Source organism: Rhinolophus sinicus, chromosome 3, assembly GCF_057876585.1.
Source record: "Rhinolophus sinicus isolate RSI-liver-muscle chromosome 3, RSI-T2T, whole genome shotgun sequence".
Lineage (NCBI taxonomy): Eukaryota > Metazoa > Chordata > Mammalia > Chiroptera > Rhinolophidae > Rhinolophus > Rhinolophus sinicus.
The window spans coordinates 138,958,513-138,972,917 of record NC_142503.1 but is presented as its reverse complement, the minus strand read 5'-3'; the positions used below and the strand labels follow the sequence as shown (position 1 = coordinate 138,972,917).

The 14,405-nt window shown below is 41.2% G+C and overlaps 2 protein-coding genes and 1 long non-coding RNA gene across 8 annotated transcripts in view; 1 reads left to right on the top strand and 2 right to left on the bottom strand.

Moving 5' to 3' along the window:
* The window catches only part of CAPN3 (calpain 3), a 44,737-nt gene extending 43,882 nt beyond the window's left edge, over positions 1-855 (bottom strand). For 2 of the 3 annotated variants that reach the window (XM_088797159.1, XM_019725413.3), the window contains exon 1: positions 223-855. In XM_088797159.1, coding sequence (XP_088653285.1) covers positions 223-531 — 309 coding nt within the window. In that variant the 5' untranslated portion in view covers positions 532-855. The remainder of the gene's footprint in view (positions 1-222) is intronic. The other variant, XM_088797160.1, reaches the window with a different exon arrangement.
* Positions 856-8,829: 7,974 nt separating this feature from the next.
* Positions 8,830-14,405, bottom strand: part of GANC (glucosidase alpha, neutral C) — a 62,117-nt gene continuing 56,541 nt past the window's right edge. For 3 of the 4 annotated variants that reach the window (XM_074327868.2, XM_074327867.2, XM_088797158.1), the window contains 2 exons: positions 11,022-11,125; positions 10,155-10,416 (listed from right to left, as the gene is read on the bottom strand). In XM_074327868.2, coding sequence (XP_074183969.2) covers positions 10,307-10,416; positions 11,022-11,125 — 214 coding nt within the window. In that variant the 3' untranslated portion in view covers positions 10,155-10,306. Of the gene's footprint in view, positions 10,417-11,021; positions 11,126-14,405 lie in introns of all 4 variants that reach the window. The other variant, XM_019725410.3, reaches the window with a different exon arrangement.
* LOC109444193 (uncharacterized) lies at positions 11,048-13,910 on the top strand. The gene is made up of 4 exons (XR_002136802.3): positions 11,048-11,184; positions 13,196-13,312; positions 13,624-13,690; positions 13,774-13,910. It is a non-coding gene; the product is annotated as an uncharacterized LOC109444193 (long non-coding RNA).

Below are 14,405 nucleotides of genomic sequence, written 5' to 3'. Positions count from 1 at the left end.
GCAAGGTTTTTTTTAAAAAATTATTATTGTTGTTGTTTTTCCCATAAAGACTGAGACCAAGAGTGAGACTCAGCCCTGCCTCACCTGAGCACAGAGCGCAGTGGAGCTGCTGCCAGGATCCTTCCCTCAGCGCCCATGTGCACAGCTGAGCTGTGGGGAGGTGCTGAGTGGGAGGACTTCTCGGAGGCAAAAACCCCAACCAGCAACCAGTAAGCTACTCACCGGAGGTCTCTTCCAGACGAACTGGATGGGGAACTTCTGGCTATAAAAGAGAGAGGTCTCATCCGGTGGGAACTCAGGATCCACATAAAGAAACTTCTTTTCTAGACATTTCTTGTGAAGCTGCTCAAATGTCTTCTCTTTCACTCCGATAATGGGAAAATTGCGGCTGATGATGGCTGAATAGATGCCACTCGGGTTTCCGCCGCCAGCCTCGGTGGTCTTGCCCTGGGCTGGATGGGGAATCGGCCCTGGGGATCTGGGCTCAGTCCCTGTCTGTGGGGCCACAGCCGCGCTAATGATGGTCGGCATGGCAGGCAAATTTGGAAGAAAAAGCTTTTTAAAGAAAAGAAGATACAGCTACCTTCAGGGAAAGGAAGCAACTGCAAAGGGGAGGTTGGAGTGATTCTGTCATCTGAGAGAAAAATGTCCACATCCAACTCAAAGGTTTACGTCCATCAGAAGGTCATCCAGCTTATGTCCATCTTAAAAACGGAGCTGTGATCCCAAGGCCGTAAGTTTTCCTGAGGAAGAAACACGAAAGGATTTCTGCAGCAATTTTTACTTGGGGGGCTCCTACCAGCACATACGTGCCAGAGGGAGAGAAAGAGTGTGACGGCTGTGTTTCAGTGGCTTGAAGAAGTTTGAGCCAGGAGAACTAAAAATAGACGTGAAGAAAGATCATGAGTATGAGAGTAAGAGAGAGGCTAGCGTGTAGCTAGACTGCATGGCCGAGAGAGAAGGACCCGGCTAAGGACACGTATGTGTTGCCATTAAGTGCTGGCGTTGTCAGGAAATGAAACGGGGATAACTGAAAAAGCTTTTAAAGAAAATTAGTGAAGAACTGCTGACGCATGGTTGAATCAGCACTGATACAGGCTATCAAACGACTGGTCACCAAATTAATGGAAAATAATACTGGAGAAAGCTGCAAGGGGGAACGTGAGATACTGAGTTCTAGGAGAATATTCTAGGCATGTTTGAGACCATGATTTTTACTTTCTAAAATGCTAGGATATCAGAACATTTCATTTGAATCGGGCATCTCTTCTAGAATGTTCTGGTGTCAGCGTTCAGCGGAATCGTCTGGTTGGAAGGAAAATGCCACTCGGCAGAGTCCTCAGTTGAGGAAATCCCTGTTTCTTTTTGCCCACTTGATCTAGCCACCTCTCGTCTCTCCCCTCCCCCAAAATAAACACTGAGGGCAAATCTACTACAAAGCGTGCACTGGCACACAGATGGTTCAGGCAGGTCATGTTTGCATCTGGCTCAGAGTTGGAATCGGATGCTGACCAGGTTGGCCGTCAAGTCCTGGAATATCATACCAAAAGGGTTGGTTTCAGGGCTCTTAAATGAGAGCACAAGTGGCTCTGAGGAAGGGGAGCGCCTGCCTGTCTTCTGCCTTGTCTTCTACCCACAGGAGCGGCTACCCAGGCTGTAAGGAGATGGCCGCATTCCAAGTATGGCTGAGGGGAGGCTGGTCCCAGCCTGCAGCCCTGCCTGTTCCCGTGTGATCAGTATCATCAGCCCAAGGCTAGAGGCTATGGGAGAAAGTTGGAGGTGGCAGCTGAAATGGTGAGTGCTACCAGGCTCTCGATCCCTGGGGTTGCCGCTCTGAGGAGCCCTGTGTCTGGAGGTGCAACTTGGAGGAACCATCAGCCTATCCTCCTGTCCCTCTAAGGAGATGCACAAGGATCTTTACGACCACTCTTGAAGAGACTGAAAGAGGAAGGCAGCCTCTGAAGACTGACTGCCCAAGTTCAAAGTCTAGGTCTGCTGCTCACGGGCTGTGCCTGTGTAACTTGAGGTGAGTTACTTTGTCTTTTCTTCCTGTGTCTAAGTTTTCTCACTTTTCACATGTGTCTAATGATAGTTATTCTGTTATTGAGTCATTATCAAAATTAAACAAGATAATTTATGTCATACATTTAAAATAGTGCCAAGTTTGTTTGAAGCACTCAGTAAACGTTGTTGTTGGAGATGACACAAATGTAATATTACTTTGGAATTAGAATAGGTTGAGTGATAGTCACTCATTGGTCCAAATCAGTGCTGACTCCATGAGCGTTGACTGAACGTCTTCCATGTGTACACCACCGGGACAGGTGCAATCTGCCCAGGATCATGTGGTTGCAGCATTTCCAATCAGACGCATGTCTACCTGCCTGCACTAAAAGAGCCTATAGAAAGACTGCCGTCCACCCTCAAACTCACCAATGCCATGGAATGCGAGGTAGGGAGTTTCCTTCCCCTGCCATCATATGTTTGACTTCTAGCCTAGTGCTCTATCTATCCCACCTTGAAATTCATAGCACTGACCCACATTTTATTGTTTCTGCCTATTAAGCTTCCTTTCTACCCACAGGACTGTAAGCTCAATGAAGATGGGAACTGTGTCCCCATTCCACTCTCAGGGTTAAGCATATGGAAGGTTCCTAATAAATATGTGTTATGTATCCACTGAATGAAATTTCCCTATGTGAGGAGATATTTCTTTCTTTCTTTTTTTTTTTTTTTAACATTTTTAAAAATTAGTTTCAGGTGTATGAAACAATGTAATAGTTAGACACTTATCATTTATATCCCTCACACAGTGATAACCCCCCTCTCCCCACCTACTACCCCTCTGACATCACATACAGCCATTACATTTCCGCTGTCTCTATGAGGAGATATTTCTTATATTTCTTACTGCCTTGGCAATGCAGTCAAAGTTTCTTGGCTGATTTGTCCCTGGGGCAGAAGCTGTCTCTAGGCTACACACATGCTGACCTTTCTTTTCTCAGCTGTCTAAGCCAGCTCCATCTGTCAGTAACTAAGCCGAGTGTGTGACAGAGATGAACCTCTTGTCTTAGCAGGATGGGCACATCAAACACAGAGTACAAAGTGCTATCCATTTTGCTCTATCAATTGTTGTGGATAAAACCCCCTCTCAGATTAGTAGGCACAAGCTCAAGATTTATTCAGCTGTCCAGCTGTAGAAACGCATGCTATCAGGGAGGAATCCAATCTGAGCCCGTGAACAAAGAGTAGATAATGAGCATAGAACAGCTGCACATTTCAATTCACAGAAGCCTCTTCAAAGTAAAGAACTAGTTTTTATAACATATTTCAGCCACAGACATGCAATATCTATAGATGGAATGGTTTCTGTTGCAACAATAAGGAACATTAGTAGCTCTGTATCACTGTCTTTCCCACCAATCTTTGATTCAGAGCTATTGGAAGCAATGTGTTTGCTTATAATTATAACACCCACCATTCTTTAAGTGCCTACTGCACACTAGCTACTTCACATATTCTTAAAAACTTTTAATTTTAAAGTAATTTTAGATTTACAAAAACCAGTTGCAAAGATAGTACGGAGTTCCCCTAATGTTTATACCTTGTATAACTATGGTACAATGATCAAAACCAAGAAATTAATGTTGGTATAACATTATTAACTAAACTACAAGACATATTTTGATTTCTTCAATGTTACCACTAATGTTTTGGGTTTTTTTCCCCTTCTGTTACAGGATCCGATCCAAGATCCTACCCTGCATTTAACTGTCATGTCTCCTTAGTGTCCTTCAATCTCTGACAGCTTCACAGTGTTGTCTCTCCTGACCTGGGCACTTTCGAGGAGCACTTGTCAGGTATCTTATAGAATGCCCCTCGACTTAATATTGTCTGATGTTTTTCACATGATTAGACTGAGGTTATGGGTTTGAGAGAAGAACATCATGGAGGCGATGTGCCCTTCTCATTAAATCATATCTGGGGGGGGGGGGGTATATGATATTGATGTATTTTATGACAGGTGATGTCAACTTTGATCACTTGGCTAAGGTAATGTCTACCAGGTTTCTCCAAAGTAAACTTACCCGTGTTTCCCTTTCCACATGCATAGGATATTTTATTTTGTGCTGGTTGGATTAATACACACATACACACACACACACACACACACACACACACACACACACACGTGCGCGCAGGTGCATGCACACACGGTCTGACAATCAAGTTCACGAACTAGTTATAACGATATTGTTCACTGTTTTTGATATCAGAGGGATTAGTCATTATGAATTGGTACCAACTGGACAGTTAAACCAAGTTTACTATTTGGACGTGCTGAAAAGGCTGTGTGGAAAAGTTATATGACCTGAACTTTTCGCCAACAATTCCTGGCTCTTGCATCACAACCATGCACCAGCTCACACGGCACTGTCTGTGAGGGAGTTTTTAGCCAGTAAACAAGTCACTGTATTGGAACACCCTCCCTACTCACCTGATCTGGCCCCCAGTGACTTCTTTCTTTACCTGAAGATAAAGGAAATATTAAAAGGAAGACATTTTGATGACATTCAGGACATCAAGGGTAATACGACAACAGCTCTGATGGCCATTCCAGAAAAGAGTTCCAAAAATTGCTTTGAAGGGTGGACTAGGCGCTGGCATTGGTACACAGTTTCCCAAGGGAAGTACTTCGAAGGTGACCATAGTGATATTCAGCAATGAGGTGTGTAGCACTTTTTCAAGGATGAGTTCACGAACTTAATTGTCTGATCTCGTATCAGTTATAAAATGATCAGTTATAACTGATTAATATAGCTGCTGTATTTTTACAGTTAAGTTATAGAAAACTCACAGAATTTTAGAGATTATCTCTTTTCTTTCACAAATGAGGAAACCAAGACCTAGAGAGATTAAATGACATGGCCAAGATCGCTCAGCTAGTTCACTGCAGAACCAAACTAGACCCCAGGTCTCTTGATTACCAGTGAAGGAAATGCATGACTCAGACTGCAATAACATGATTCAGGCATAGATCTCTGGATCCTTCTTATAAATAGTAAGGGCTTCCCTTCTACCTCTGATTGGAGAGGAATCTAACACCATCAGCTCGGCTGGAACAACTGTCAAGATGCAGCTGTCTAATTCTGGCTGGCCTTGCTGTGGCACTGCAGTCTTTGGTAAGGCTGGTCATAGGACAGGCAGATCTGATATCAGATGCCAATGTTGCCTTTACTTCTCCTAGAATGCTAGTAATATGGTCTTGTTGTCTGGGGTTGATATAGTAATCTGTTTTCAGTGGAGCTGCTGAAGGCTTTCTATCCCCTGGGCTGAGAGGTTTAGGCTAGAGTGCCCCCTACCCCCGTTCTGAGGGTTTGGTAGATGGAAATCTTAAAAGCAGAGTGGAATGCTCGATATTGTCATAGGAATTCCATTACTAAGAAGGCTTTTAGGTAGCATGGTCAATTATGAGCTAAAAACCATTAAGCTCCAGATATTTGTGTTTTGACTTTCTGCTGCCTGTCATTACGATACCCTGATATGGAAAGGGATGTGAAAACGTGAAGGAATTCTGCACACAGACCAAACTCCAAAACCGCAGTCTTCCCCACAGCTGAAGGGATCTGATTGGCATGTTTTAGTTAACCAGGATACGAGGCTCAGCACAACTTTAAGGCAAACTCATGGTGACGAGCTGTGCTTTCTGCTCTAGGGAGCCTTTAGGTAAATGGCCCAGTCCAGGATTGGCCCTGCCATGCTGATACATGGGACCAGGACTGCAGTGTTGACTCACTTCTGAACTGAGCTGTACCCCAGAATATAATTAATTATTCCTATGGGTCAGTGTTAAATGAAACCAGACTCCTTGGGCAGCAGTGTTTCGGTCCCTTGTCTAACTGGAACCTATCTCCTGGGATCACGTCAATCAAGCACTGACTCAGGTCCCCCCACAGCCAGGATCTGCAGCGTGACTTAGACCTGGGGCAAGAAGGACGGTGACCAAACTGGGTCACCATCCAGGGTGTCTGCCCTAAATAAAGGTCCACCACAAACATGTATTCTATTTCTTAGTGTGAAAACCCTCCTGCAGGCTCCCTGGTCAGCTCCTACAGTCAGATAAGACCTCCGTGGTGAAGCAACATATACTGACTGACTGTTCCCACGGTGGGGTGGTGTAGGGACAGGGGCTGCTGGCCTGGTGCTCAGAGAATGGTACTTGTGTTCCCTGAAGCAGAGGACTTGGCTTGGCCCAGCATTTCTCGGGTGAAAAACAGCTGATCTGATGAGGATTCTGAAGCGGTCTGCTGCATTGGCAATAAGAGTATTCTCTTGTACTGGAGTTCACTGTTAACTCCACTTTTTTTCCATCCTGTTTACATGGCGTAGTTTATAAGCCTTTACAACAATAGAAACCAAACATTTGAAAGCTATTAGGTATTATAGAGATATGGCGCAGAAGCTTATTTTTAAACTTTGTTTTGGAATAATTTAAAACTTATAGGAAGGTTGAAAATACAGTATAAAGAGTTCCTGTATACCCTTCACCCGATTCTTCAATTGTAGCATAACACATTTTGCCTATTTTCTCTCTCTGTCTCTGTGTCTCTCATATATATATAAATTTTTTCCTGAGCCATTTGAGAGTATGTTAGAAATAGGCCCATTACCATTTGATACTACAAATATGTATTTACTAAAACTAGGAAAATTCTTCTATATAATTATAGTATAACCCTCAAAATAAGGAAAATTACCATGCATTCAAAAGATCTCACTCAAAATTAGCCAACTGTCCCAATAATGTCCTTTAGGGGTCCACAGTCCAACACAGGACCACACGTTTGTTGTAGTGTCTCTTTATCCCCCCCTCAATCTGGAACAGTTTCTGAGGCCTATTTCTCCCGGCCTTCACATTTTGAAGAGTACAGGATGTCTCTCAATTTTCGTTTAAGTTTTACTTAAAGGAAATCACTCAGTAAACATTTTATCAAAAACCTAGGTCTATATTGATACATGTAGATTATTTTAATGGTTACATAGTATTTCACTGTTTGAAAGGGTTTTATTTAAGCAATCCCATTAAAAGATATTTAGCTTATTTATCGTTTTCCACAGTATAAACCACATTGCAATTAGTAGCTCTGAGCAATTTATCTGATTTATCTGAAGGGGAATTGCTGGGTTAGAGTATGCACATTAAAAATTTTGACAGATTGCAGTCCTGAAAGATTATACTTATTTATAATACACCAATGATGTGCAAGAATGCCTATTCCCCACACCTACATTAGTAATGGACATTTTTACTTTTTTTAATTTTTATTTTCTGTTCTTGTTTTTAAATTTATTGGGGTGACAATAGTTAACAATACTATATAAGTTTCAAGTATACAATTCTATGGTACATTATCTGTATATTACACTGTGTGCTCATCACCCATCTCTGTCTGTCACCGTATATTTGTCCCCCTTTATCCTTTGCATCCTATCTCTACCCCTCTCCCTCCATGGTAACCTTCATACTGTTGTCTACTCATATGTCTATGAATTTGTTTTGTTTGTTCGTTGCTTTTGGTTTTATATCCCACATATGAGTGAAATTGTATGGTTCTTGTCCTTTTCTGTCTGACCTTTTTACTTAGCATGATACTTGCAAGATCTCCATGTTGTTGCAAATGGCAGTTTTTCATCCTTTCTGTACCACGTCTTCTTTATCCAATCATTGATTGAAAGACACTTAGGTTATTTCCATGCCTTGCCTGTTTTTTCAAAAATTCAATTTAAAATTAAGTGGGGTGACGTTGGTTAATAACATCATATAAGTTTCAAGCGTACAATTCTATAATACATCATCTATATATTGCATTGTGTGCTCACCACCCAGTCTAGTCTCCATTTTCATTCTTTAATCTTGGCCAATCAGGCAAAAAAAAATCATTTCTTTGATTATTAATGAGGCTGAGCATCTTTCATGCTTATTTTGTCTGTTTCGATTTCTTTTGTGAACTGCTCTTGCCTGTATTTCTATTGGGCAGTTTCTGTTTTTAAACTGCTTTGTCAACTCATTCCTTAGCATTTAGGTCTTGAAGGAAGGACACATTATGTATTCATTTTAGACCTATGGTTGAATCTCTATTGAAATGGTTCTAGTTTCTTAATAAAATCCGGTTTTCTGAGAGAACATATCAAGAAGTAGCCACAACAAGGTAACTAAGCACCTGTAGGCCAGCTCATCCCCACACAGCTGTCTGGGACATGGCTTCAGAAATAGCAGGTGGGTACAGTGTGAGAAGCAATAAGAGAACAATTAAAAACACCCAGGCTATATTTCTCTCCACTCAATGTCTCTAGTTAAATGTTTCAGTATAATTCTCGGCCAAGACAGAGCAGTTCCTCACTAACTTACTCTACTAGTTCTTGTTTCATTCCATCCTCCAAAAATGTTTTAAATAGAAGAATAGATAAATGCAATAAATGTTGATCTGAAGATAGGTCTTAATTATTCAGCTTTAAATGCTATTAAAACCCATCATTTTTATTAGGTAAGAGCACCTAGTTTTCAGGTTAAGTCTTATGGTGGGTTGGCAAGGGAAATTTAAAGTTGGAAATACAACTTCAGGTAATGTAGGCTTCTTTCTTAAGAATTGCAAAAAGTTACAGAAATTGAAAAAGTTACACAAATAAGAGGAAAAAATCTACATATGTATATGTGAGCTTATATATGGTGCAAAGCTCAAATCTCAACTGATATAATGAAACGCACAATGTTTACTACTTCTGGAGGGAAGAGTCCTATGTCAGAAAAACAAGTCAGAAACAAACAGATTCAAGTCTCGCTTTTTAATCAATCAAATCCATCAGTTAACCAACTACAGCCAATAGTTACGAAAACCAAGTATAATAACATGCCTTTGAGGAACACACAATCTAGTAGGGGAACAAGACAGACAAACCTGAAACACTAAGGACCTGTCCCTGAGAATGCTGAGTAGAACATGTATTATTACCTGGGGCAGCATTTCAGAGAAGGGGAAAATCACTGCTCATCGTACAGTGGAATGGGGGTGTTAGGGGACTTAGACAGTCTCAATGGAAAAGTGAGGTTTGAGTTGGGCCTGGACAGATGGTAAGATCTGCATAGGTAGACGGAAGGCGGTAGATCCTGGGGCCCAGGGAACAGAAGGCACAGAGGTGGCAGTTGGCAAGTTGCTAAGTGGAGGAAGCCGGATAAGGAAATGTGCGTGTTGAGGAGCGCTGAGAACACGAGGCTGCCCCACAGATGCTGTGGCAGGAAGCAGGAAGTCACTGGGGTCTCCAGAGCAGGGAGGAATGGCAATGTTGTAATGTTCTACCCCTTGTCAAGCTGTACTGGAGCCCGAGGCAAAAGGAGAACTCAGTAATACTGATCCGTCTGGATTTAAAATTTTGATATTTGGTTAATCATGGATTTTTGCATTAATTTTGATTTTTTAAAATATTGCATTAAAATATGTTATTTTGGTTACTGTGTTTTTCGGCACCCCCTTATATTTTGTGCCCAAAGCAAGTGCGTCACTTGTCTCACCCTCATCCTAGCCCTGAGTTGTATTTCTGAAGTACGTAGGTGGGGACATGGGTATGTATTTTATTATTAATTATGGCTTACTCATGTTATAAATGTTCTTTGGTCAGTAGACAGTATTTAATAAAAACAAGAAATTAGAATTTTAAGATTAATTTGGAACTTTGGAACTCAAAAAGCATGAGAGGGAAAAGAATTCTTTGTACTCCTGAGTCAATCTGTGGGGAAGAATAACTCCCTGTTGCTGCAGTGTACGGAGTACAAGCAGAAAAGGGTTGTTTTGCCCACATCTAAGGGGGTGAAAGATAACTGTCGGGGGTACCAGAGGCTGCTGTCCACTGGAGACAGGCCTCAAGCAACTCAGCTGCTGTAGCCAGAGTGACTCTGCTGCATGGCCCCAGGCAAACTTCCACAAATGGGCCATACAAGGTGGGCGTGGCCCACATCTCACATAAAACAAACCAATCCAGCTGTGCTCAAAGAGCAGCCAATCACTGGGCGACAGCGCTTACCACAGGGCCATGGCCCAACAAGCAATGGAACACTACAAATGTCTCAGGATGGTGTTTGACACAAAGAATATTACTAATACATCTAAAAATTGTTTATTAGTAAATTGATGACTAATGAAAAATTATTTTGAGCCAGAGAATTAGTATGCAGCACGACTCTCAGAAAAGACCAAGGGAAAGGTTGAATGGCGCAGGCTGCCCCTTGTTCGTCGCCGGATGCAAGTGTCTGTCATTTAATGTGTATCTCCCAGTCAGTGCCGATGTTCAGTGAGAGCCGCTCCAGGTTCAGGGTGGACGTTCTGGCACAATATGTAAAAGCCACAGACTGATCATTACCATCTAAATATCAAGAAAATAAAAGGGAATGTTTGATGAATGTCTAGATGAGAAAAATCTTTTTGTCTGAAATGTTTCTGGCTCTGTCATAAAACCTTATACCCTACTTAGGAGAATTTTACCTAGCACTTTTGCCCATGGACTTCCAGGAATTTTTAAAATATAAAACACTCCATTATTTTAAATGCAAGATTGGTTGAAAAGAAATTGTAAGGAACAAAGTGATTTGTCCAAGAAACTCAGTCGGTAAGAAAGGATATAGCTCTTCCTATGCCCTTTGAGAAACTCCACAAACATGAGTAGGGCTTCAGATAGCTACAGTTTACAAAATACAGATAGCTACAGTTTACAAAATATTCAGAGAAGCCACGCTATCATTTCAAGCCCCAAACAATTTTCCTTAGAAAAGCATTAGGAGCTTACAGTGAGCAGAAAGACCAGCTGAGGAATAAAAGTGGGCTGGCCTTGACCCTCTAGATAGCATAGCTGACCGCTACCAGAAAGTGCAGAGTCCACCTGGTGAAGCACATTGTGGCAGTTTTAGGACTAACCATCTCTTCTCTACAGGTATTTCTATGTGCACAAAAACAAGTGGCCTGCTTCCTCACCGGACAAATGCATGGTCACAGATGATGGCTGCTTCCTGAGGCCTAGGACACATATCTGCTCCACCACACACTCGCTGGGATAATGACCACTCTCGTCAGCACAACTGAAAGCAATAAAAATGGCATTAGGAAAAGAGAAACAGCGCTTTGGACTGGTTACCAGGTCAATGTCCCCAGCCTTGTCAGCCCCCCAACCCCCACTTCTTTTCCTATAGAAGCCTAAACCATATGGTTATCATATTTACTAGGATGAAGAGATGGAAACAGATGAGTCTATGTGCCAGGAGCTAGCTAACCAGTAACGAAACCAATCTCTCTCTCTCTCATTTTTTTTTCCAGGGATAAAATAAACCAATTTTATTTTTCTAACAGGAATGAGACTGTGAGGTCTACTGAGGAATCTTTCATGCTACCAAATCATTAAAAACAAACAACTGTTTAAAACCTATTTACACCCAGCAAATCTCACTGGATAGTCTAGATGGGAAGTTTCTAACAAGGAATTAAAAGCTGATAGTACCCCCTACCTTCCTTCCAGGTTTTCTGTCTTTTTTTTTTTTTTAAATATTAACTGTCTTTATAATAGAGTAGGAAGTGTCAACATTTTAAGTTGGGAACGTTAGAAAAGTTATTTTCAATTACTTCATAGTATATTTTGTGTATCTGTGCTTTGTACCTTAACTAGGCTACTTGGGGGCTTATTTTTTTATTTAAAAAGGTTTTGGTCTTATTAATGAAGTTATTAGTTCATTAATTTCTGCTTTTCTCTTTAATTTTTACCTTGGATTTAACTTCTTTAAACAGAGTATATCTACTCCAAAATAAGGGCGAATGTGCTGAGAGTATTAAAATCGTTTGTTTTTGGAGTAAATGCAACGTTGTAAAATTCTTGCATTGGTATCAAATGCTCTTTGACGAGTTAAAATCAGGGAACATATGAACATTGTGGCAGTATTTTACATTTTATCTGATTTAATCCTTAGGACAACCAGGCTATCTATATTTTAATCTATTTTTATAGATGAAATCTAGACTTACAGTTAAAAATTTTCTCAAGGTCACATGTGTTAGAAGCAGAAATCTAAACTGTCATTAACAGACTATTGCACATGAAGGCAAGTAGGTTTCAAAACATATGGAAAGGCCTTTTAATGCCAAAAGGTTGGGAACTTCTATGAGCTCTTCACACACAGGGCAGTCAAAACACAATTTACAAGAGGGCAATCGATTATTTAGCTTCACACATTATTTGTACTCAATGGAATCAGTCCCGAGTGACTAGTCAAAATAAACAAGCCACATGTTGTCCCCCTGAAGCTGTAAGGACAGCACAGGGCACACTGGGAACATGGGCTGCGCTTGTCTGCATAGGAGCAGTTGCTACTACATGCACTGAATTAACCAGTGTACTTCAGAAACTTCACCCCTGCATTCTTTTTCTGGATTTCTAGAGGATGGGGATAATGGCCATTATCCACATGAAAGTAAAACTCTCCCCTTCTTTCAAGCCCCCACTCCAGATTAAGTATACACAGAAAACACTGCAGTTTCCTAAATATGTTGATTGGAGGTGCTCCTTAGTACCAAGTGTATGAACTGCTGAGGTACTGCACTGTCTCGTACGCCTACAGTCACTGAGTGGAGACATGATAAAACACTGCAGATATTTAAGGCACAAAATCAGACCTGAATAAAGTAGAAATGGAATCAGAATGCTCAGGCCCGTTTTTTTATTTGCAGTAATATCAAACCATCCATTTACAAAGTTTCTGGTCTCCTATCTGCTGGAATTAACTAGGTATGTCTTTGGAACCATGTAGTTGCATCCACTTTGGTGGTTACAAGAAAGCAAGCAACCAACCAACCACTGGAACACAAGGCTAGCATACCGCTCCAGCTGGAATCCAGCAGGGTTACCTGAGCATGCCACAACTGAACACTGAGTGGAGGAAAGGAGTAGAGCTGCTCTTCATTTGTTTCCAAAGCAAATTCATTTGAAAGAATGAACAAATTGTCATCAGTACGTCAAATGTTTTTATCACTTAGACCTTCAACCCAAGACAGAAAGTTTTTCTTTTTCTAACACCCTACCCTGAAATAAATTTGCCAATAAAACCCAATGATTTAATACAAATAGTACAATTCATATTTGCTTTCCTCTTTCCTTTTTTTAGACAAACAACAAATAAAATGCAGGCGAAGGAGCTGAAACACAACTGGAAGCTGACTTAAAAACTACACTAACTTTAAAGAATCTAAAAGCATTTGGGTACTACTGCTTTTCAAGTAAGGTAACAGTCATACTGCTAGAAAGTTCCTGGGTGGAAAAAAAAAATTAAGGATAACCTTTTCAAAAAAAGATTAAGGCAAGTTGCTTATGCTTTATTTAGCTGTGGTCATGGAGACTATCCCAATTTTCCATAAAATCCTCTTGACACTGCTGCAATACTACGGCATAAATGATTCAAAGTACCACTAGACATAAGGACCAGAGTTTTTGATAATAAACCATGATTTTGGGTAACGTTTGGATGGGAACATTTGATATGGATGATCAGATGAAAGATACCAAATCTCTCTCTCTCTTTTTTTTTTTAACAAGCCATTTGGAGAGTAATCGCCTAAGGACACTGAAGTCACAAGTATGACTTGGACACTGCAATCAAATAGTAAGAAATCAGATACTTAATGAATTGTTGAATGGTTGATAAATGGGACTAATAGGAACTTGAATTCTTTTTTTATGTTTTAGAGAGGGAAGGAAAGAAAGATGGAGACAAGAAGGAAGAGAGGTTCATGGTATGATTGAAAAAATACTCCAGGGGGACTCTGGACCAAGATGGTGACATAAGAGGCTCCTGAATTTCACTCCTCTCATGCATGGATGCACCAAATGGAAAGCTACACATGGAGAAAGTTCCCTCTGAGAGAAATCCAGAAACTAGCTGACTGACTCCTAAACATCTAGTAAGTGAACATCTAGTAAGTGTCAGTATTTACTGACATCAAACAGGTAGGAAAGGCTGAGATACATTCTCTCTATAAGTCCCACCCCCAGCAGTGCCATACAATTGGGAGGGAACCGCCAACCCCCAGCTTCTCCCTAAAGATTGAAGGGTTTGTACTCCAAGTTTTAAGACTCCCACCTGAGGTATAGGCTCTGATAGCCAACAGGGTTTGTGTTGCCGAGTCCCATAGGATTTTAGCAAACAAAGAAGCAGGCGGGGCTCAGCACAGAGGGAGCAGGCAAAAACACCCATTTTTCAGTTTCTCCCTGGAAGGGGTTTGACTGCAAACTTTCACAGCTACTGCCTGAGGGTCTAGCTTCTAATCAGCTGGCATCTAGATGCTGACTGAAGTATCCCCCTTTGGGAAACTGATGGG